The sequence below is a fragment of the Cetorhinus maximus genome, chromosome 30 (genome assembly GCF_964194155.1).
Source record: "Cetorhinus maximus chromosome 30, sCetMax3.hap1.1, whole genome shotgun sequence".
NCBI classification, from domain to species: Eukaryota; Metazoa; Chordata; class Chondrichthyes; order Lamniformes; family Cetorhinidae; genus Cetorhinus; species Cetorhinus maximus.
The window spans coordinates 4,100,332-4,122,128 of record NC_135908.1 but is presented as its reverse complement, the minus strand read 5'-3'; the positions used below and the strand labels follow the sequence as shown (position 1 = coordinate 4,122,128).

The window sequence follows — 21,797 nt, the reverse complement described above, 5'->3', positions numbered from 1 at the left end:
TGCTTCTAGCGCAGTTAGACCCTTTCTTTAGTGGGGAGACCAAAACTGTAAAAATGTCAGCAATTGACCATATTAATTTATTAGTGAACAGTCATCTCACCTAGAACCTTTCTCTTTATGCTTGGGACAATGCTCAGCCAACAAGAATGGTACTTCTAAAATAAACTGGCCAGGTTAAAAAGAACAAACTTGCATTTGTGTAGCAACTTTCATGACCTCAGAACATCCCAAGTGCCTTACAGCCAATGAAGTACCTGCCATTTTCATGTTTCCTGATCTACTCAAATTTGCAGCCTATTTACTGTCCAGGTACAAAGTGATTCATACAGAGAGAGTCAAAGCTCTGTATTGGTTAACACAGTAAGTAATTCACAGGTGTTGCCTCTTCTGGATCTTGGTTCAAGTCCAACTGATAGGGATGGAATTGAAAACACCCTTAAATTGCTACATGAGGAAGAAAGGAACAGGTTATGTTTACAGGAAGAGATGAAGTAAATGGAATGAGAGGAGGCTTATGAGGAGCATAAATTCCAGTTGGGCTGAATAATGTCCTTTAAATTCTGTGTAATAGAAGAGTATAGTTCTCTTTTTGGTTGCAAATGCATCTCCAGGGCTTTTTAAATCCTCATTGTAACATTTCAATAGTCCTGGTTCATTTGAATCTGGCTCATTCACAGAGGAGTGTTCACTAAAACCTAGGTCACAGCTTGTTCTGACTTGAATCTATACTGTACATCAATTACTGTAACTAATGAAAGTTTTATGTTATTAGAAGAATGGTTCTATGTATGAAACAGATAACAGCTGAAGGAAAGCAAACATCACACCCAAGAAGTGATTTCCTAAAATGATGAAATTCTGAGAGTTAATGTCTGTAAATATTTAGTTATTTATAATTTTATAAAAATTTTGTGGTGGAGACTAAAACTATGTATAAGATTGTTACAGGTAAATCAATAGGGAACTCAGTAAATACTTCTTTACTCAAAGTGGTTAGATGGTGGAACTTGCCACCACGCGGAGTAGTTGAGGCCAATAGCATAGATGTCTTTAAGGGGAAGCTGGATTAAACAGGAGGGAGAAAGGAATAGGTTAAGGTGAAAGGGTTAGATGCCTGGATGTGAGGGCAGTGGGCAGTGATACTGAACCTGGGCTGAATATTAAGCATAAAAAATCCAAAAATGAAACAGTACTGATCAATGGATTAAAGATATTGCACAACTGAATGTCAGTCTATTGAGGTAAGTTACAACATGGGTACATGTGTGCTGAACAGCCAAAGGAAATTCTTTTTCTCAGAGGGTCATGAGTCTTGGAACTCTTCTTCAAAAGACGGTGGAAGCAGAGTCTTTGAATATTTTCAAGGCAGAGGTAGTTAGATTTTTGAAAAACAAGGGAGTGAAAGGTTATTGTTGGCGGGAATGTGGAGTTGAGATTACATTCAGATCAGCATCATGTTGAATGGCGGATCAGGCTCAAGGGGCAAAGTGGCCTACTCTGCTCCTAATTCTTATGCTCGTCTGTATGTTTGTATACAGAGTTCGATGAAACGGCAAGCAAGATAAAAACAATAACAAAATTATCTGGAAAAATTAATGATCAACCATATCTACCGCGCATCTCGTTATTGAACATGAGCCAATTGACTTTGAATTGTTTTATGCTTCCAGTGAAATATCAGCGGAAGTCTGTGTGTTAAGGATTCAACAGAGTAAATTCTAGACTATAATCTCTAAGCAACAGCAGTGTAAATTCCGATAACCTAACTTCAACATCTAGCCTCATTTTCATGCCATTCAGGGTGGAAAAAAAACGACACCACAAGTAGCAATATACAGTTCACATTATTTTATATCATTTACATTTCATTGTTAAAAAGTGCACAGTTACATACATCAAAATTGCCCCAACAATCAATGCCTGATTTTCATTGACACTATTATTAAATATGAACATTTGTTCAGTGTGATTAACAAGTAAAAGGGCTATCACGGCCACAACTGGTGCTGAGTTTAGATGACAATGGGGAAAATGATTGAGCAAGTTTATTTAAAAGAATTCCTCCACAGCGAGACAACGTAAATCAGATTCAACAAGCTTCACCGTGAATGTGATACTGGCGCAATCAAAATTGGTTTATGAGCCTCTCCTCACACAAAACGTGTGACAAATGTTTTTTTAAAAGAAGAGAATGGCCTTGGAATTTGATAGCATGAAAATGGGCACCCAAGAGGGCTGGGTGCACAGGTGGGAGTAGGATGTGCAAGAGGCGGGTTGGGCACTGCATTCCTCCTGTTAGCTTTATCCTTTAGGTAGCTCATTATCATGACTTAAGCATGTGGCCAGCACTACCCTCATTATTCATTGGCTGCATGTCTTTTTGTGGGGTGCTGGACACTGGACCAATCCTTTAAAGGGAAATGCACTCTGGAAGGAGAGAAATGGCTGTAGCAAGCCCCAGGAGGGCACCACGTTTCCCTGATGCAGTTTTGGAGGCTCTCTTGCTCTTTCTCCTACGGGGCAAAAAGCCCTCCAGGCAATAACACCACAGCCAGTGGGAAGAGGTGGCAGAAGACGTGAATTCAAGGAGCTTAGTTCCAAGGTGGTCAACTTCTTTCAGCTTCTTCCATTTTACTTGGGATCACCACAAAGCTGGTTGCCCCCCACCCCTTCTGTTGATCACCCTTCTGCATCTCTAGCCGTCTGCATCCACTGGATGGTAGCCTGCTCCTCTCAGGTTTTGGATGGGGACCCTGCCTGTCACTTGCAGGGTACACTCTAGCATGGGTGCCATCTGCATTCACATCAGCCCCAATTTAGATTTAGTGGGTGGTTTTACAGTCAGATGCCCTTCCTGCCCACTAACCCTCCCCATTTATCCAGGCTGGGGACTGGCACCAATACACACTGGCTTGCCTGCACCAGTGGCTTAACTCCAGAAACATGGTAGCAAAGAAGTTCAATGGTTTCACCAGAATTGACAAGGTTGTTGGGTCTCTTATTCTATGCTTACACCTTCACCATTTCCAGCCTCAAAGCCCAATTCTCCCCTACCCCACTTCATATTATTCTCCTAAAATCACTGTACCACCTTTCACAACATCTCTTCCTTACTCACCGTTATTGAAATCTCACTTCCTCACACCTCTCATCTTACACATTGTATAACAGCCATGCTAACATGACACATCACAAGAAGTGCAGGGGCTCTAATTTAAATAACTCACTCTGCCTTTTCCACAGTTCTGGTTTGTGGTGCTGGCCCCAATGGAGAAGCCCAATCCAGTATGGTGGGCACTGCACTTTCTATCCGCCATAATGGAGGCTTAGGTGCCAACTTCCATGCCCAAAAATTGGGTGCATGGAACTAAATGAGCAGGCCAATGCTCCTTCAACAGAGAATGTCACATCACATTTTAACAGGCAATACCCTGGTATCTGACACAAATCATACATATAGCATGTATCTGACCTTGGCTGCCACCAAATCCCTCAAATTTCTTCAGTTACTCTGGACAGAATGACTTGCTGCCCCAATATCAAAATTTCATTTGGCCCATCAGCTCCTCTTCCACAGAATCATGTGCGATTCCAAGCCCATTGACCCGACCCACCAAGTTAAGTTCTTAATCCAAGCATCTCTCTTCCTCAAAGATAAATCAAGGAAAGCTCTTCAAAACCTACAGATAGAACACTTTTAAAATAAACCCCCAACTGAGGAGAACTCAGTCTTCACTAGAATTCAGTTTGCTACTGCCTCTCCACTCCTACCAGCCGTTAAGTATTAACAACTGCACCATCTAGTGATGGACAGCAAGCAATCACATCCAACGTCATCCATACCTAGAATACTGTGAACAGTTTTGGTCCCCTTATCTAAGAAAAGATATACTGGCATTGGGGGCAGTCCAGAGAAGGTTCACTCGGTTGATCCCGGGTATGGAAGGATTTTCTTATGAGAGGTAGAGTAGATTGGGCCTGTACTCATTAGAGTTTAGAAGAATGAGATGCGACCTTATTGAAACATATAAGATTCTTAGGGGGCTAGACAGGATCGATGCTGTGAGGTTGTTTCCCCTTGTGGGAGAGTCTAGGACCAGAGGGCAAAATCTCAGAGTAAGGGGTCGCCCATTTAAGACAGACTAGGAGGAATTTCTTCTCTCAGAGGGTAGTGAATCTGTGGAATTCTTTACCGCAGAGGGCTGTAGAGGTTGGGTCGCTAAGTACGTTCAAGGTTGAGATAGACAGATTTTTAATCAGTAAGGGAATCAAGGGTTATGGGGAAAAGGCAGGAAAGTGGAATTGAGGATTATCAGATCAGCTATGATCTCATTGAATGGCAGAGCAGACTCGATGGGCCGAATGGCCTACTTCTGCTCCTATGTCTTATGGTCTTATACAATTCAGAGGCTCGGGTTTTAGATTGCTTTTAAAGTCGTCTTGTGGACAAAGAGAATACATGAAGGAGAGGTAGGAGTGTGAGGAACCCATCGTACAATGTGGAAATTAGCTTTTAAATGTCCCGTGATTAGATTTGGCGAAGATAAATTACTATCTTTCTTCATATCATTTCCTTTGGTCAGAGAGCTGGTGGCTCAGAAGTTCTCGTAGTGATGGAGGAAGTGCGCCTGGTCCCACTTGTTGATCTGTTGACAAGCTTTTTCTACATTTTTGGTCAGGCCTGGTGGTCCACAGCTGAAAACTCCAATTTTTCCCACCTGTTAAGAAAGTTCAGACAAACTTGGCTTTGGCAAACATACACTGAGAGATTCACTCCAACCCACCCTGCCCCAGCAGCACGCCACCCCTCCTCCCCACCACCAGCCTTGCAATCTTCAGCTACAGTCAACAAACCAGAGGCAGGGAACATTTTTGCAATTTGGCAAAAGTTCTGGGAGATTTCCGTCTGACTCGCAAAAGCAGCAGGAGACTGATTGCCTGTGCCACGTCAAGAGTTCTCAGTTGGCAGCATGGTCGTCTCGGAGTCACAAGGTTGTGAGTTCAAGTCCCGCTCCCAGAGACTTGAGCACAAAATCCAGCTGGCATTCCAGTACAGTACTGAGGGAGCGCCGCACTGCCGGCTTTCAGATGAAGCCTTAAGCCAAGGCCTCTTAGGTGAATGAAAACTTTTACATAGCATTATCCAAGGAAGAACAGGGGAGTTCGCCAATATTGAACTTTGGACAATCTCGTTCTAGTTGCTGATGGACACAGGTCTAACCCACAAGATTGTCCTTAATTATCAATGCTTTTCCAGGTGGTTTAGACTGTTAAAGGTGATGTTCTATCAGGGATAGAAGTGTTAGACCCTCACAGCATTAAGAGGGTTATTCTAGGGCTTTGAGTAAAAGATTATAATTGGAGGTCGAACAGCTAACCTCTAATGTGACTATTCAAGTATGATATTTAGGACCAAAAGTGAATCATAGTCAACTTAGTTGACAGTAATGATGCATCTTCTCTTAATGTGATGTAACTATAACTCATGGAGGGTTCACACAGATTACATAAAGAGAAACTGTTTCCAATAGCTGGACAGTCAATGACCAGAGATTTAGGCTGGTTGGCAGATCAGAGTTGGCATAAGCCAAAACATTTTTAAACAATGAGTGGTTATGATCTGGAATGCATTGCCCGATAGGGTGGTAGATACAGATTTAATCGTGGCCTTTAAAAGGGAAATGGATAAATATCTGAAGAAATTGCAGGGATATGGGAAAAGGGCAGAGGAGTGGGACTAACCGCACTTCTCTTTGCATGAGCCAGCACAGATGGGCTTGACTGGCCTCATTTTGTGCTGTATTTTTCTATAATTGTATTTGGTCCACCTTACCTCCCATTTATTCATTGCAAGCATGAAAGTCCAATTGAAATTAAGGAGTACTGGTGAAAAAGAGAGACATGCTTTCGAAGCTTTTCGTCTTGCACTCATCGGGACAGCTATGCAAAATAAACCAATAGTAAAGGGAACAATAATTTATACTGCATGAGAAGAGAGTGCTGATTGGTTGGCAAGTGGACTCTGATTGGTAGAGATGTTGCCATGGGGATTGCAGCAGAAAACAGTTAATTGTCAATTGCCAAGCTTTTGTTTCAAAATCAAACCAGGCAGATCAACTCTGATCAGTCAAAACAATTCTTGTATCTCCAGTTGTAATGAAAAAATAAACATACAATCACGGCCTTGACCTTTTCAGCAATTATGTCCCCTTTCCTTGGTAAAGGTGCTGTAGCTGTACAAATGCAGATGCTGAACTCACCTCTGGGTGAACCTCCTGCAGGGAGTTGAAGAATTGAACAAACTGGGGTCTTCCGAAATGAGTGATAGAACGAAGACCTGTGAATAGGCTCCGGTTTGACACTTTCTGAAAGTGACGTTCGCAGATATACTGAAGGAGACAGAAATACGTTAATATTAACACCCTATAATCAATAAAACTGGCTGATTGAAAGTAGGGCTTCTGTCCATTTTAATTGGCAATTCATTGCTTTATGGGTATGACCAATGAATGAAACGAGATGCAGTAAACCAATGGACTAATTGACCTTGGAAGGTGCTGGTAACATCTGGCTGACCTGTACATTTTAAGCCCTTCAATAGCTGGTTATATTACTTAACATTAAGCTGTAAAGCTGTGCCTTGAAACTGACAGCTGATAATTCATTCATTCATCAATATTTAGTGCTTCCAGTTTTATGGCATTGCCACCTCATGGTTAGCTGATCTCAACATAGCACACCTCAATGTGATAGCACCTCAATGGGTGTAATGAGTTTGTGCGCCTGAGGTGGTACACAGCAACAGAAGCTGGCTTGCTTGAGCTGGTACATGGTGCACTGGTACATCGCGGGCTGGTCCAAAATGATTAAGTGCACCAGGGGCTGGTACACCATAGCACCAGACTGGTGCCAGTGTCTAGAAATAACTTGTATTTGGCTGATATTCTTTTGCCCACTATTTTAATGCATGTGTTAACCTCCATGGGAGAGAAAAGAATACCAACTCTTTATGCATTTTCTAGGTGCTTAGAAAGTGCAGCACTATCAGTTCACAGGTCACATTGGGAGGAAGAGGCACAGCTACTTACAAGCATGGTGGTTCTTAGATCAAACTTTTCGGCTAGCTGGGTAATATAAGTGTGGACAGAAACCAGATCATTTTTATCGTTCTCTTCAACCTCGCGAATTATGTCTGCCATCCATTCGAACTGTCGCTGTGTCCGAGTTACCCAGATGAAGTACACCTAGTGGAGAAAGAGTTAATATACTTCTGCATGTGGAAGATGGATCTATGATACCAGGAATGAGAGACTTCAGAGACCAGAGAAGCTGGATGGATTGTTCTCCTTAGAGCAGAGAAGATTAAAGGGAAATATAATAAGAGGTTAAAAATTAGGAAGTGTCTTGATAAAGTAAATTTTAAAAAATCATAGAATGGTTACAGCACAGAAGGAGACTATTCAGTCCATCATGTCAGTGCTAGCTTTCGGAGGAGAAATTTACCTAATGCCACACCCCCACCTTCTCCCCATAACCCAACACATGCTCCCTTTTCAGATAATTATCCAAGTCCGGTGCCCAGAACCGTGCAGGATATTTCAATTAAGGCTGAACGAGTGTTTTATACATAGATTAACTGTTTCCAATAGCAGAAGACTTGGTAATCAAAGGATAAAGATTTAAGGTAATTGGTTAAGAGAACCAGAGATTACAACAACCTATCTTTATATAGCTGCACTAATGCAATGAAATGTCCCGAGGTGCTTCACAGGAACGTTATAAAACAAAGTATGACACCAAGCTACATGAGGTATTAGGTCAGATGACCAAAAGCTTGGTCACAGAGGTAGGTTTTAAGGAGTGACTTTAAGGAAGAAAGTATGGTAGAGAGGCGGAGAGGTGTAGATAGAGTATTCCAGAGCTTGGGCCTAGGCAACTGAAAGCAGTGGTCGAGGAATTTCAAGAGGATAAGTGGATTTATACAACGAGTTGTTATGATCTGGAATGTGCTGCCCGAAAGGATGTGGGGAAGCAGATTCAATAGTAACTTTCAAAAGGGAATTTGATAAATACTTGAAAAGAAAACATTTGCAGGTCCATGGGGAATGAGCTGAGACTAATTAGATAGCTCTTTAAAAGAGTTGGCATGGGCATGATAGGCCAGATGGCCTCCTTTGCTGTACAATTCAACAATTCTAAGTAAAACTGGATGGTACATCAGAAACATTTCGAGCTATAACCTCAGGGGTCACGTTTGGTGATGGCTTGATGGCATCCAAGTCCAGACGATATAAATGATATTTTTGGTTATAATAAAGTCGTTGTTGGAGTGAGTGATGACTGCCATCCTGAACCCCACATCAGAAAGAGTGGAGAAAGTTTGTAAAACAGGCTTAATTTGCATATTTCTCTTTGTTACCTTTTTGCAGGCTATCTTGCTGAAGACTGATGACTTGAAGACGAGGTCTTTGAGAATTGATGAAAATGGTGTTACACCGATGCCTCCCCCAACCAGAACTGACACCTCAAATTGGTTCCATTCTTGGTGCCCCTCACCAAAAGGCCCATCCAGATATATCTGTCGGAAATTGAAAGGTTTGGGGTCAGCTGGAAGTTGTTTATTATGCATTTATTTTATGGTTTGAAACATCTTTATTATCTAGATCAAGCCTGAATGCCGAGCAGCAAGAAGCAAGTTTGATGGATGCTTCCCCCTAACAAATATTTGTTTTCTGAGCTTGCATCCAGTTGGGGTTCATTGGAAGCAAAATGGGTATTTTTTTGCCTCCTTCCAATTAAAACTCCATTCTATCTGATACTTATCTTCTTTGACACCCAGTGGCTACTTAATGAAAGGTCTTCTATACTCTGCTTCAGTTACTAATGTGAACACAATGGGAACTCTGTGTAAACGACCCCTTGCATTGCTGCTCGTACCTACCCTCTCGGATTGACCTGGAGTCTCCGGGATTTGAAGATTCCAAACATTTGCTGCAAAGCAACCCAGGAGAAAAAGTATAGGAGCATTAAATACTCGGTGTCATTTCTTTTGTTCATTCTTATTTATAATAACGCAAGTATTGAAGATGGAAATGAAGGCTGTTTGACTGGGCAAGGCAGCTGGAGTAAAGCGGTCTTGTGATCAATCCTCCTTGAGTTAATTCAAGCAGAGTTGACAACTCTATGGTACCTGATGATCCAGCCCTAACCTCTTTGCCCTAAATATCGTAGAATCAGGAGGAGGCTATTTGGCCCCTTGAGCCAAACTGCCTTTCAGTTAGACCATGTTTGATCCTTACCTCAACTTCATTTACCTGTCTTGGTTTCATAACCCTTAATACCCTTGTCTAGACAAAAATCGATTAACCTCAGTGTTGAAATTTTCAGCTGACCACCTGGCTTTTGGGAAGAGAGAGTTTGAAATCTCAGAAGTGTTTCTGAAATAATTAAGTGACAGGCAGCCCCAGATATACTAAGAGCAGCATTTTCAGGAGCACTGGATCAGTGCCAACTTCCAGAGCCCCAGTTTCACAAGAGCAGAGGAGTGGAATTATTTGCATAGCTGTACCAAAGAGTCAACACAGGCACAGTGGGCTGAATGACATCCTTCTATGCTGCATCAATCAATAATGGTATAACTAAGTCAGGAGCTTTGTCCCAACATTACAAGAAGCCTATTTAAGAGCCTCGTAATTATTTGATTTTTATAACTTGATGTTTGTTCTGATACCATTGCTTACACGCCCCAAGCTGTATCAGAAGAAATTTATTACCTTCAAGAAGCAAATAGGGAACATTAAAATTCCATTAACGGGCAAGTCCTAGTTTAGGTATCAAAGGCATTTTAAAACAACAATGGAAAACAACTGAAAGAAGAAGTCCATCTTTTTCTTTTATTCTTTTGCTTGACATGGGCATCACTAGCAAGGGCAGCCTTTGTTGCCCACCCCTAAGTGTTCTTGAGAGGTGGTAGTGAGCTACCTTCTTGAGCAAATGTCTTAAGTCAAGTCATTTCAGAGGGAAGTCAACCACATAAGTGAGAGTCTGTTTATGATCCCAGTTATGAAAATATCAGACAAACTGGATACTTGTTAAGACCTGGCTGGATAGACAATAATTATTTAAAGAATGGAATATACAGAAGAACCGAGGGTAAGAAAATAAGTGGCAGGATTCCAGGATTAAATTGAAATACGAAAATAATCTTTACCATACAAACTTGAACAAAACAAACACAAGCAATAATGATTAAATGAGTAAGTACTTTCAGCAAATAAGATAATGATTCAAAACAATTTAAGCTTCTTAAATGCAAAGCAAAGGACTTAACCCAACTTAATCTTTTTGCTGTCAGACCTGCTGAGTTTTTCCAGGTATTTTTGTTTTTGTTCACTCCGATAGGCTTTTAAACATACTCATACACTCTGGAAAGCAGTTCCTTTTTTCTCTCCAAGTCCTCTGCACAGGTCACAGCTCAGGTCTATGGTATATCCCTACCAATATGATCTCCTGATCCAAGAATGGGCATTGCTGACAGTCACACACCACAACCTACCACACACATGTAGACATTCTCTTTGCATCTCTTCCATAGCTGCCCCTCTCTCTTCTCAGAGTTACTTGGCCCTATCCAATTCTCTATAACTCCCTCTTTTCCTCTCTAACATACAGAACTTGGTTCTCTGGTTAAACACAGCAATCTGGATGTCTGCAGCCTCCAGGTCAGTTTCTTTGCTGTTGCTTATTTTCTAAAACACTAAAAAACTACCAGTTTTCCTTTTAGAGCATTGCACCACTCTCAGTAATTTCTCCATTGCAACCTCAGGACTTTCTTGCTTCTAAAAGCCTCTCAGCTGGGTCAAAAATTCAAGCCTTGTTTGTAAACACACACAGGCATAATAAATCACATTGAAAGCAAACAACCTCTAATTCAGTTTAAACTGAAACCAAAATGCTACATTCCTAACTCTTAATACAACCCACAATAGAGACGGTTATAACCGTTTGGAGTCACATGTAGGCCAGACTGGATGAGGATGGAAGATTTCCTTCCTTAAAGGACATTAGTGAACCAGATGGGTTTTAAAGGCATTCTGGTGGTTTCATGGTCATACTTTTTATTCCAGATTTATTTCAAGTGCATCAGTAAATAAAACAGTAATAAAAAATAAGGTATTGTAGTGAGTGGAAGCATGTGATCTAAACTATGAGGTAGGTTCTGGACACCACCATATCTTCCTCATCTTTCTTCTTTAAAGATGCTGTACATTTCCATCATTTGCAGATTTTCCCCCATAATTTGATCACTTCCAAGTTCAAAAAGCGTTCACAGTCTGCTATGGTGATCCCATAAACCCAACAATAGGATTTGGTACACATTAATTATTAGCATGCAGCTAATCTCATCCAGGAAGCGTAATATAGAAATGTGAGACCATTCTTGAATTGTGCCTTTTCTGTTTCTCAAGTGCCTTCAAAACATAAAAGTTTAGATGAGATGAGAGGTCCTTCCTCCTCACTATTGCTCTTTGTGGGAACTTGCTGTGGGCAAATTGGGGATAGAAATAAATTTTCCACACTTATTTCTTTGGGGTGAGGGACATCCATGAACAACTTCACTGTGTATTCACCGCATTTACTTGCGTCTTGCTTGATGCTAGTATTACCTTTGGATTGCCGCCGAGTTTTCCGACATTCTCTGGCGAGTATGTTTCTCGTAACTTTGTTGTCCAGGGTCCCACAGCTCGGATATGGAGACTGAGGGTGTCCTCATTCGGCGCTGACGTCAAGGTGAAGGGATGGTACTCATTGGATCCCAATGATAGACACGCGATGCGGACCCATTGACCAGACTTATACTCAAAGTCCGGGGGACGTTTAAATTCAAGATAAGTAACATCTACAATAAAGAAAAACAGGTAAGAATAGATGGCAATTGTACCTGAGGATGAAGACCTCATTGTAACCTTACAACTGTGACGATACTTCAAATGAGCTTTGGGACTTACTGAGATTACGAAAGACAAGTCATTTATTTAATGGCAAGTCATTCTTTCTTTTCTTTCACCTGTGTGAGATAGCATCATATTTTTTCCAAACACAAGCTTGATTTTAAACGTTGTTAAATATATAATGTACTTCTTGATAACCAATGGATAAAGTAAAATCTTAATAATGATATTTTCTGATACACACTATATATACCATGCAGTAACAACACTATATATACCTTGCAGGAACACATATGTTATATTTTTTTCACAATCTCGCTCCATTTTGCTGGGAAGTTCTGATTATATAAAGAGATTTGAATGCAGGACATTGCCTTTTAATGAGTCACACTGTGCACTAGCAGTGTGAGATATTATTTAACGTATCAGCACCATTTGGATTAATGTCATTACTAAGCAAACTATATAAATGTGCTCATTCAGCTAAAAGATCCTGAAAGGAACATCAAGCATATTATTGACTCATGTGGTTTCATTGCAACAGCCTCAGAAGGAAGTCCACCCAACCCAGCAAATCAAATAACTCAAAACAAAAATAAAAATACCTGGAAAAACTCAGCAGATCTGACAGCATCTGCGGAGAGGAACACAGTTAATGTTTCGAGTCCGTGTGACTCTTCAACAGAACTAAGGAAAAATAGAAGAGAGGTGAAATATAAGCTGGTTTAAGGATGGGGGGGGGTGGGACAGGTAGAGCTGGATAGAGGGCCAGTGATAGGTGGAGATTGCCAAAAGATGTCATAGACAAAAGGACAAACAGGTGTTGACGGTGGTGATATTAGCTAAGAAATGTGCTCATAGGTGACATTAAGGGCAGAAAGCAGGACGTGCAAGGTACAGATAGCCTAGTGGGGGTGGAGTGGGGGGAAGGGATCGAAATAGGCTAAATGGTAGAGATAAAACAATGGATGGAAATACATTTAAAAATAATGGAAATAGGTGGGAAAAGAAAAATATATATAAATTATTGGAAAAAAGGGGGATCGGAAAGGGGGTGGGGATGGAGGAGAGAGTTCATGATCTAAAGTTGTTGAACTCAATATTCAGTCCGGAAGGCTGTAAAGTGCCTAGTCGGAAGATGAGGTGCTGTTCCTCCAGTTTGCGTTGAGCTTCACTGGAACAATGCAGCAGGCCAAGGACGGATATGTGGGCAAGAGAGCAGGGTGGTTGAAATGGCAAGCGACAGGGAGGTAAACCAGCTTATATTTCACCTCTCTTCTATTTTTCCTTAGTTCTGTTGAAGAGTCACACGGACTCGAAATGTTAACTGTGTTCCTCTCCGCAGATGCTGTCAGACCTGCTGAGTTTTTCCAGGTATTTTTATTTTTGTTTTTGTTTTGGATTTCCAGCATCCGCAGTTTTTTTGCTTTTAAATCAAATAATTCGGTTCTGTCAACAACCCCAGGACAACTGATAGCTGTATGGAAGTTTTTTTATGTGCTTAACAGTTCCAAGACACGGGCAAACCTATGAGCTACTGCATTTTTGAAGGCATAAAAAGAGTCTGAAGTAGAAAAGAAGAGCTTCAGAGAGATCCGGTCTCGAGGTGATAAGAGAGTGGAATAGGTTTTAGAGGCAGATAGGAAGAGGTGGAGGTGGGTGATGTGAAGCAGGTGAGAGAAGATAGCCTTAACGACTGACCAGATGCCTTGGAGTCATTAAGGCACAGAGGAGGCCATTCATCCCATCAAGTCCATGCTGGCTATCTATAGAGCAATCCAGTCATTCCATTCCCCCGCTCTACCCTGTGACCTTGCAAGTTTATTAATTCCAGTGCCCATCCAATTTCCTTTTGATGTAGGGGAGGAAGTTGAAGTGAGGGTCAAGCAGGACTCCATGGTCCTGTATCTCTGGGCTTGGCCAGAGGTGATCGATGGGGGTTTGATGGAAACAATGAGCATCCAGATGTTTGTGAGAATGGAAGAAAGATAGCTTTGCTGACGGTAACATTACGCTGGAGGAAATTAGACCTTGACAAATCCTGTCGAGCAGATTATTTGCTTGCTTTAGAATGCTATCACTGGATTAGGATAGTAGTTTGTGATATGTAGCCTAAAATTGTCTTCACAACACATACACACCTTTCCCCAAAGTTTTTTATTCACTGATAGCTACTGACTACAGGATTTGTGTGTGAGAAATAGATGGTGTTAGCAATTGTCTCGCGTAGTATAAAAGCAGCTTTAGCAAGTCTCTCTGAGGTAAATAATTTGGATTCTGTACAAGGAAAATGCTTTTACGTCAATGCATTCCGCAAATTGTCAGAAGTCCTTCCACTGAACCAGGGGAAAAGAACAGGAGGAGACCATTCAGCCCCTCAAGCCTGTTCCAACACTCAATCAGATGACGGTTGATATGTTTCTCCACCTACCTGCGTTTTCTCCAAATCCCTTGCCAAGAAAAAAACATATCCATCTCAGTTTTGCACTTTTAAGAACTTTATGGGGGAGAGAGTTCCAGATTTCCACTAAGAAGTGCTCCCTGACATCGCCCCTGAATGACCAGCTCTAATTTTAAGGTTATGCTCCCTTGTTCTGGATTCCATCAGGGGAAATAGTTTCTCTCTATCTAATCTATAAAATCCTATGACCACCTCAGCCAAGTCAACCCTTAACCTTCTATACACAAGTGAATACAAGTCTAACCTATGCGACCTGTCCTCAAAAAGTAAGCCTTTTAGTCCAACAACAGGAAGTCGAAGATTAATGCTTCACAATCAGGTACCTGAGGGCAGCAGTTCAGCCTTTACGACTGCGACTTCCTTTTTCTTCCTGCTGAGGCTGATGAGTTTGTCGCCCAGGTAGATGAGTCCAGGCACAATGAAGTACAAGTAGAAACTCTGTTGCTGAATCAGATTCGAGCTCCCGTGTATGAGAACCTGCGGTGGTTGGGGTGGAGGGAACAAAGACATGAAATGGGGTGGTGGGAATGAAACATGAAATAAAACATAAAATTCTGGGAACTGCACAACCCATCCATCAGCATTAGGAAAAAAATCTATGCCATGCCCATCCCTAATTGCCCATGAGAAGGTGGTGGTGAGTTTTTTTGAGTTGTTGCAGTCCATGTGGTGAAGATACAGTGCCGTTAGGGATGGAGTTCCAGGGTTTTGCCCCAGCGACAATGAACAAACAGCTGATAATGTTACGATCCCCACGGAGGAACCATAAACCAAAATAACTACATTTACTGAATGACCCCAAAATGGAGAAATTACCAACAAGATTCTTCTTTTTGTAGCTTTTACTTTAACACAAATTAGAATCCACATAAATTAAACATGAACTAACAGACAAATTACAGTCGGTATGAACTATAAATTACACATGGAATAGCAGATACAACAAAAACAACGCACAAATGTGGTACTATGTGCAATCTCACAGTCTTTCCAATTCAGCTTCTGGAACATAGGATCTTTCACTCAATGGATTTGGTCCTTGAGTCACCTGCAATAGTAGCTCCACTTCTCCTGAGACCCCAGAGACAGTCATGACTCAAATTACACACAGCTGCGGAACCTCCTTGGGTAGGCTCCTGACAGTCTTGATGATACAGATTCTCCAGAGACTCTCATATCTGAGCCCATTAATAAAACTCGTTAAATGGTTTGGTCAGCTCTGGCAAAACTGAAGCATAGCCATAAAAATGTCCAATTCACAATCGCTGCTCTAACCCTTTCTTCAGCTTTCTGTCCTGTTTAACTGTGTTATACACACACGGTTCCTTGTAAATGTGACTTCTATGTTCTCCCCTCTGCTGCAGCTCTCCTTTGGTCTTCACAGCAGTAGCTTCGCTGTCTGCCAGCCATACAGCTTTCACATGTTAACTTCCTTCCTTTGGTTCTTCTTCCAGGTCAAGGGTCGCCAGTTCACATGGGCCAATATTTCTTACTCTTCATGAAAATTACAATGGAACCCTTTACAATTGAAGCAAACTCTTAAAAGTTATTTTCAAACATTCTTAAAACCCTTTACAAGTTCCATAGACATTTTAAAGAAATTCAATTTTTTTCTTACTGTACTGCTTCTGGGTCAAAGAAATGTCTAATTTGGGATGGTGTGCACTTGGAGGGGAAATTGGAGGTGGCGGTATTCTCATGCATCTGCTGCCCTTGTCCTTCTAGACAGTGTGGGCTGCTCTTTTCTCAGTAACCCAGTTCAATGTAAGAAATAGGAGCAGGAGTAGGCCATTGGGCCCCTCGAGCCTGTTCTACCACTCATTAAGATCATGGTTGATCTGATTGTGCCTTTGAGTCCTGCTTGCCCCTCCACCACAACCACCCCCCCCCATAAACCTAGACTCCGTTGTAGATCAAAAATATGTCTCACTCAGCCTTGAATATATTCAATGAAAAGATATAAAGATTAAATATTAAGTTAAAGTCTCAGGCTCAACTTAAGACCACACGGACTGCAGTAACTCAAGAAGGTGGCCCAACCCCAACCTTCTCAAGATAAACTCAAGATGACGTTGGGCAATAAGTGATGGTGACGCCCATATCATAAGGCTGAATTTAAAACGGTAATTGTGATGGCGGGAGGCAGAATCACCTCAGTAGAGACAAAGCGAGTTGAAGTATAAGCATAATTACCAGAATGTACAGGACAACATAAAGGTGGTGAGTCACCCAGAAGGCTCGGAAGCTCATGCGACGGAACTTGCGGGACGCAAAGACGTACATAATTGCTATGACGACAAGAAGTAGAATTCCGCTCATCCCTAGAGTTGAAAACATTTAGCACAATGTTACCTCCTCTTCCCCTACGCCGTCAGTTCCTAAACAAAGCCCGACAATGATTACCTTCTTGATCAGTGATGTGCATTCTCTGGGTCATTTCTCCTAAATGTGACTTAAAAGAAGATTGCATATAGTGACAACGCCAATCTCAACCAGACAGGAGACGATTGGGTTTCTATCACACCATTCACTACTATAAATGATTGAATCTACGCACACAATTTGTGGTAAGTATCCTCCACTCATTGTACTTCGCTGCATTCAGGAGATTTTACTCCACCATGAGTTTGGAGACTGTAAATTAAAACCATGGGTCCTGCTTGGCCTCCACCACCAACGCTGGCAGTGGTGTCAATATTCATTCCATAAAATGAAAGCCTCCAAAATTATGTGGCAGGATATCAGCCCTCCCCAATCCTTAATGTGTTTTCCTGAGTTTCCACTCCATATTATTTCAGTTGAAGTATTAACCCATTTACGTTACTAAGGTTAAATACCTCTAATTATTTTTAAGAACTGTCATTTATATAGTGCCTTTAATGTGGTAAAACATCCCAAGGTGCTTCACAGGAACACTATAAAGCAAAATTTGACACTGAGCCACTGAGGACATCTTAGGGCAGGTGTCCTAAAGCTTGGTCAAAGAGCTTTTAAGGAGTATCTTAAAGGAAGTAGCGAGGAAGAGCAGTTGAGAGAGGGAATTCTGAAGCTTAGAGCCTTGGGATCTAAAGGTATAAGCCACCTTTAATGGTTGGAGAATTACAGGGTGCTATTGAGATTGTAAACTCTGTGTTAATTGCTGAGTTTGAATGGTTTAAACCATCTATATATTGGGCCTCATAAGATCGTGATATGAAATGATCTCTCTTTATGTTGATGTCCTAATCAACTAGAATAGGCAATGATAATAGTTACCTGGAATGGTCTCAAAAAACCACCAGTAATATTTCTGAGGAAGTTCTGATCTACAAGACAAAAAGAGGAAGAGACGTCAATTTGTATCTGGGACCACTGCATCCAACTTGAGACATCAGAGGTACCAATCGCTAGGAATGTGCCTCTTGTATAATGCATTGTCACATAATCGTCTGTGCCATGCATTTCTGCATGGCAAGTGTCATTGCCATGGAGAATGCGCCACTGATGGTGACTGACAGTTAACTGCCAAATGTTGTTTGAAATTTAAACCAGGCAGCTTTACATTCAGTATAAGTTGTTGTCTTCCCCTTATATTGGTATTCTTACGAGTGTCCTCATGAGTGCAAAATGAAAAGCTTAGACATAGCTCTTTTTTAAGCAATATTTTAGATAGCGTCAGTGACTGATATGAATTGTAACCCAGTCTGGTTCGCTCTGCTGAAACCAGATTTTCTGCAATGAGACATTCAATTGTCATTCACAGCTCATGCAGATCAAGTATGTTGATGTCTGAAAAAGAAAACCAAGAATAATTTCCTTGTTAATTATAAGGACTTAGACTGAGAATGCCCCAGATTTAAGTGACGTGTATAGATCAGTAATACTGAACTAGTAGATAGCACTGCCAATAGGGGCCCAGTCAACGAGAGGGCCTGGACTATAAGGCTTCCTTTGATCTCAAATCCATCTTTCTACAATAACAGCTTTGTCCCATGCGTCTGCACACTGATGCCGCCCCATACTGTGCATGCTGTGTCTCTCCTTTATCTGTTTGTCTTCCTCACTTGCTTGGCCAGTTATAAATACTCGGCTATTCATTGAAACCCAAGTCAGTTGAACGAATGCTCTCCAAGGGTCAAAGTGCGCACCTGCCTGGCAACGGGGAGATGCAGTCTGGAACTTACCCATCATCGATGAACACACTGGGGAATAGGCAGGCAAGGCTGCTGAGGGAACTGACACAGAACGAGTAGACATTCACTCCATGTCCAGCACTGTGAAAAACTGGGGAAATCAAGAGAAACATCGCTACAGTTACAGATCATTTTATTTACAACATTCTCACAGTATAATAAATAATATAACATATAATGTAATGCTATATCCCTGTAATATGCTGTCATATTTTCAGCATAGCTGAGCTAAATGAGTATCTTCATCATAGGTATCAGTCAAGGCACAAACAGCTTAAAAGGATATGTTGATAGGGTTAGTTGAAGTAGGGTGGGCAGGGACTTGTGTGGATCATAAACCCTGGATTTGACCTATTTCTGAGCAGTAAATGCTATGTAGGGTGTAGCGATGGTGGGGGGGAGGGGGAGGGGGGCGGGAGTGGGGGTGGCGGTGGGGACAGTAGGTGGCATTGCTCCCTACAACAGATCTTCTTTTAATTCACACCATTTTCAATGTCTTCCCTAAGTCTCTCAATACAGTGAATCATTCTGAAATCTCCCCACAGCCTTGATTTCTTCTAAATAAGGTGGATCTAATTAGGAAACCCCCAACTAGAGACAAGATTTAACCCAGCTCCACTGGGCTTCCGATCCCAGCTGTGGGAAATTCACATTTGCCACTTTCTTTTGAAGTGGTTAAAAAGCATTTACTAATCTCTAATCTTCCCTCAGTAACAACAAGTAGTCTGTAATTGGCTACAGGGTTCTACAACACTTCAATATTGCAGCCTTAAAGGAACAGAATAATTAGACAGCGTGTGCAACACAGAGACAGGCATTTGGCCCAATTGGTCTATGCTGGTGTTTGTCCTCTCCCCGAGCCTCCGCATCTCACCCTATCTATAATATCCTTGTATTCTTTTCTCTTTTGCTTAGTAGTACAGATCTTGAATATTACTGAAAAGAGGGATATGCTGCTGAAGCTTTTCATTTTGCACTGATCAAGGCAAATGCAAGAATACCAAATTTCAAACAATCACAACAATTCATACTACAGGAGAAAAGGGTACTGATTGGTTGGCAAGTCGATTCTGGTTGACTGGGGTATTGTCATGGAGAAAGCAATGGGGAACTATGGGCTCCCCAACCTCCCAGCAATTCAAGAAAGGTGCAAGGCTTGAACATATTCCTTTTATTTGCAGAGAGTGGGTCTCTGTGTATGAAAGTATGTTGCTTCTAGCAAGCGTAAGTGAACTATGTTACGAGCTCAACTGATTATCTTAAATCGGTTGTTAGTGTAGCTATTAGCACACTCAGGATTGTTCAGCAAGTGCTGCCCAATTGCAGAATCACATCTAACAGTAGACATTTTGTTTTGGGTTTTGCAAGCACGGGCTGGGTGGGTACGGTCTGTACTCTGCCTGTTACGAACAACTGAAGGAATGTGTTTGATATGATAAGCCAATCGTTGGAACATATGGCCTACAGACCTGGCATCACACCAGCAATGAAATTTATACACAACTTTTCTTAATTGTGTGGTTGGCAGTATGTCATTTTAGAGAGTATGTCTCTCTTTTCAGCAATATTCTTTTTTCTTTCTTATGCAGCTTCCCCTTAAATACAATTGATCACCACTGCTCCTTTCAAAGCCCTCTTTCAATCCATGAATTACAGGAAGATAACGTTCTTGTAGCTAACACACCATGATGGACTCTCGGTACAAACGTAAGACGATCCTAGCAGTAGCACAATGAAAGTGAACTAACTTGAAAGTGCGGCAGCTGACATTGCAACCCAACGATGGAAGTCCACAGCAGCGTCGAAGGGAATGTAACGGTTGAGGAAGGTTTCACGCAGGAACGTGATGAGATTGCGACACATCGTAAGGAGGATGTAGGCATACATGAAGGAGATAGTTGCTGCTGATCCACGGGATACGATAATGCCGACGTACGTATTTTGTGGGATTCCAGTGGTCTCTGCGCCAATTGCATAGTCTGGACAAAAGAGAAAAGCAAACCTCATGAAGATGATTAAGGATACAGACTGCATTTGAGTAGATTGCTAGCTTCAAATAAATCGGTTAGAGAGGACCAGGCATCACAATTTCAAATTCCACTGCAGTAGGAGCTACTTGCTCATCATACAAAGATACATTGAAGAATAATGAAATGCAGGATTTAATACATACATACACTTTCTGTCCATCATCCTTCAGACATCTCACACTGCCGAATTCATCAAGGAACATCAGCTGCCTTGAGCAATCTACAAAAAACTCCCAGAACAGAAAAAAACTGGATCCACAATATCTGCAAGCTCGTCACCAATCTTCGTTGATTTAACATCAATTAGACATTGTAGAATGGAAAGAATTTTAGAGCCTCTACCATCCCTATCCATAGCTCCAGACTGCAACATGCATGTAAAAAAAAGTGCTTGTTGCCACAGCAACACAGACTCCCTGAGTGAACTGTAACACACACACACACACACTCATACCCACACACACAGATATTGTAGTTTTAAGGGAACACACATCAATATTATAGCAGGAAAATAATGCCTTTGGTTTCACATGTTGTACTGTTTATTAGACTTATACAACATGCTTTGACTCAACCTTAAACACTATTAGTAGCACATTTGTCACATTCCAATATCAGACTTGTTACAATTATAAGATTGCTATGTTTTGGGACTGTGTCTTTATGGTAAAATGAAGAGGGTCATATGACCTATTTTGCAGTCTTCCTGGGTGGTTTGATTGTTAGAGATTAAAGGAAGCCTAGATTTTTACTGGGAAGAAAATTCATACTTGGAGACAATGGCAGCAGCCTATGTGCTAACAGTGGATAGACTTAAAGTCTCCAAAGCCCCAGCAAAGTGCTGAGAATGTCGGGTTGTAAATAGTTATGCTTTAAACTGTCCATTTACTTCCAAGATATAAGAGGGTTGGGGTCTCAAGGATAGTTACTCAGCATTTCTACCTGGATATAAGGCCCAGGTTATTCACATTGCCATGGAGATGGACTTGGAGAGGGGAAGGGTTTCTAAGATATCCCTGAAAACTCATAGACAGAGGGTCCTAGAGAGTTGGGCAGCCAGAAGCCAAAAGTCTCTGTGGTTCACCATGCAGGAAAGCGGGTGGGAGCTCATACTCAGATTGAAATGACTAAATTCATGGAGAGCTAAAACGAGGCTGGAAGATGATGCTGGAGAAAGAATCTC

General features: G+C 41.5%; 1 protein-coding gene across 1 annotated transcript in view; it reads right to left on the bottom strand.

The window, feature by feature from the left end:
• Positions 1–2,688: 2,688 nt before the first annotated feature.
• LOC144669929 (dual oxidase 2-like) overlaps positions 2,689–21,797 on the bottom strand; it is a 58,255-nt gene continuing 39,146 nt past the window's right edge. The window contains exons 24-33 of the mRNA XM_078532211.1: positions 20,333–20,563; positions 18,576–18,675; positions 17,668–17,717; positions 16,606–16,733; positions 14,736–14,889; positions 11,667–11,899; positions 8,420–8,578; positions 7,089–7,244; positions 6,261–6,389; positions 2,689–4,718 (exon numbers count right to left, since the gene is read on the bottom strand). Of these exons, the coding sequence (XP_078388337.1) occupies positions 4,596–4,718; positions 6,261–6,389; positions 7,089–7,244; positions 8,420–8,578; positions 11,667–11,899; positions 14,736–14,889; positions 16,606–16,733; positions 17,668–17,717; positions 18,576–18,675; positions 20,333–20,563 (1,463 nt within the window). The 3' untranslated portion in view covers positions 2,689–4,595. The remainder of the gene's footprint in view (positions 4,719–6,260; positions 6,390–7,088; positions 7,245–8,419; positions 8,579–11,666; positions 11,900–14,735; positions 14,890–16,605; positions 16,734–17,667; positions 17,718–18,575; positions 18,676–20,332; positions 20,564–21,797) is intronic.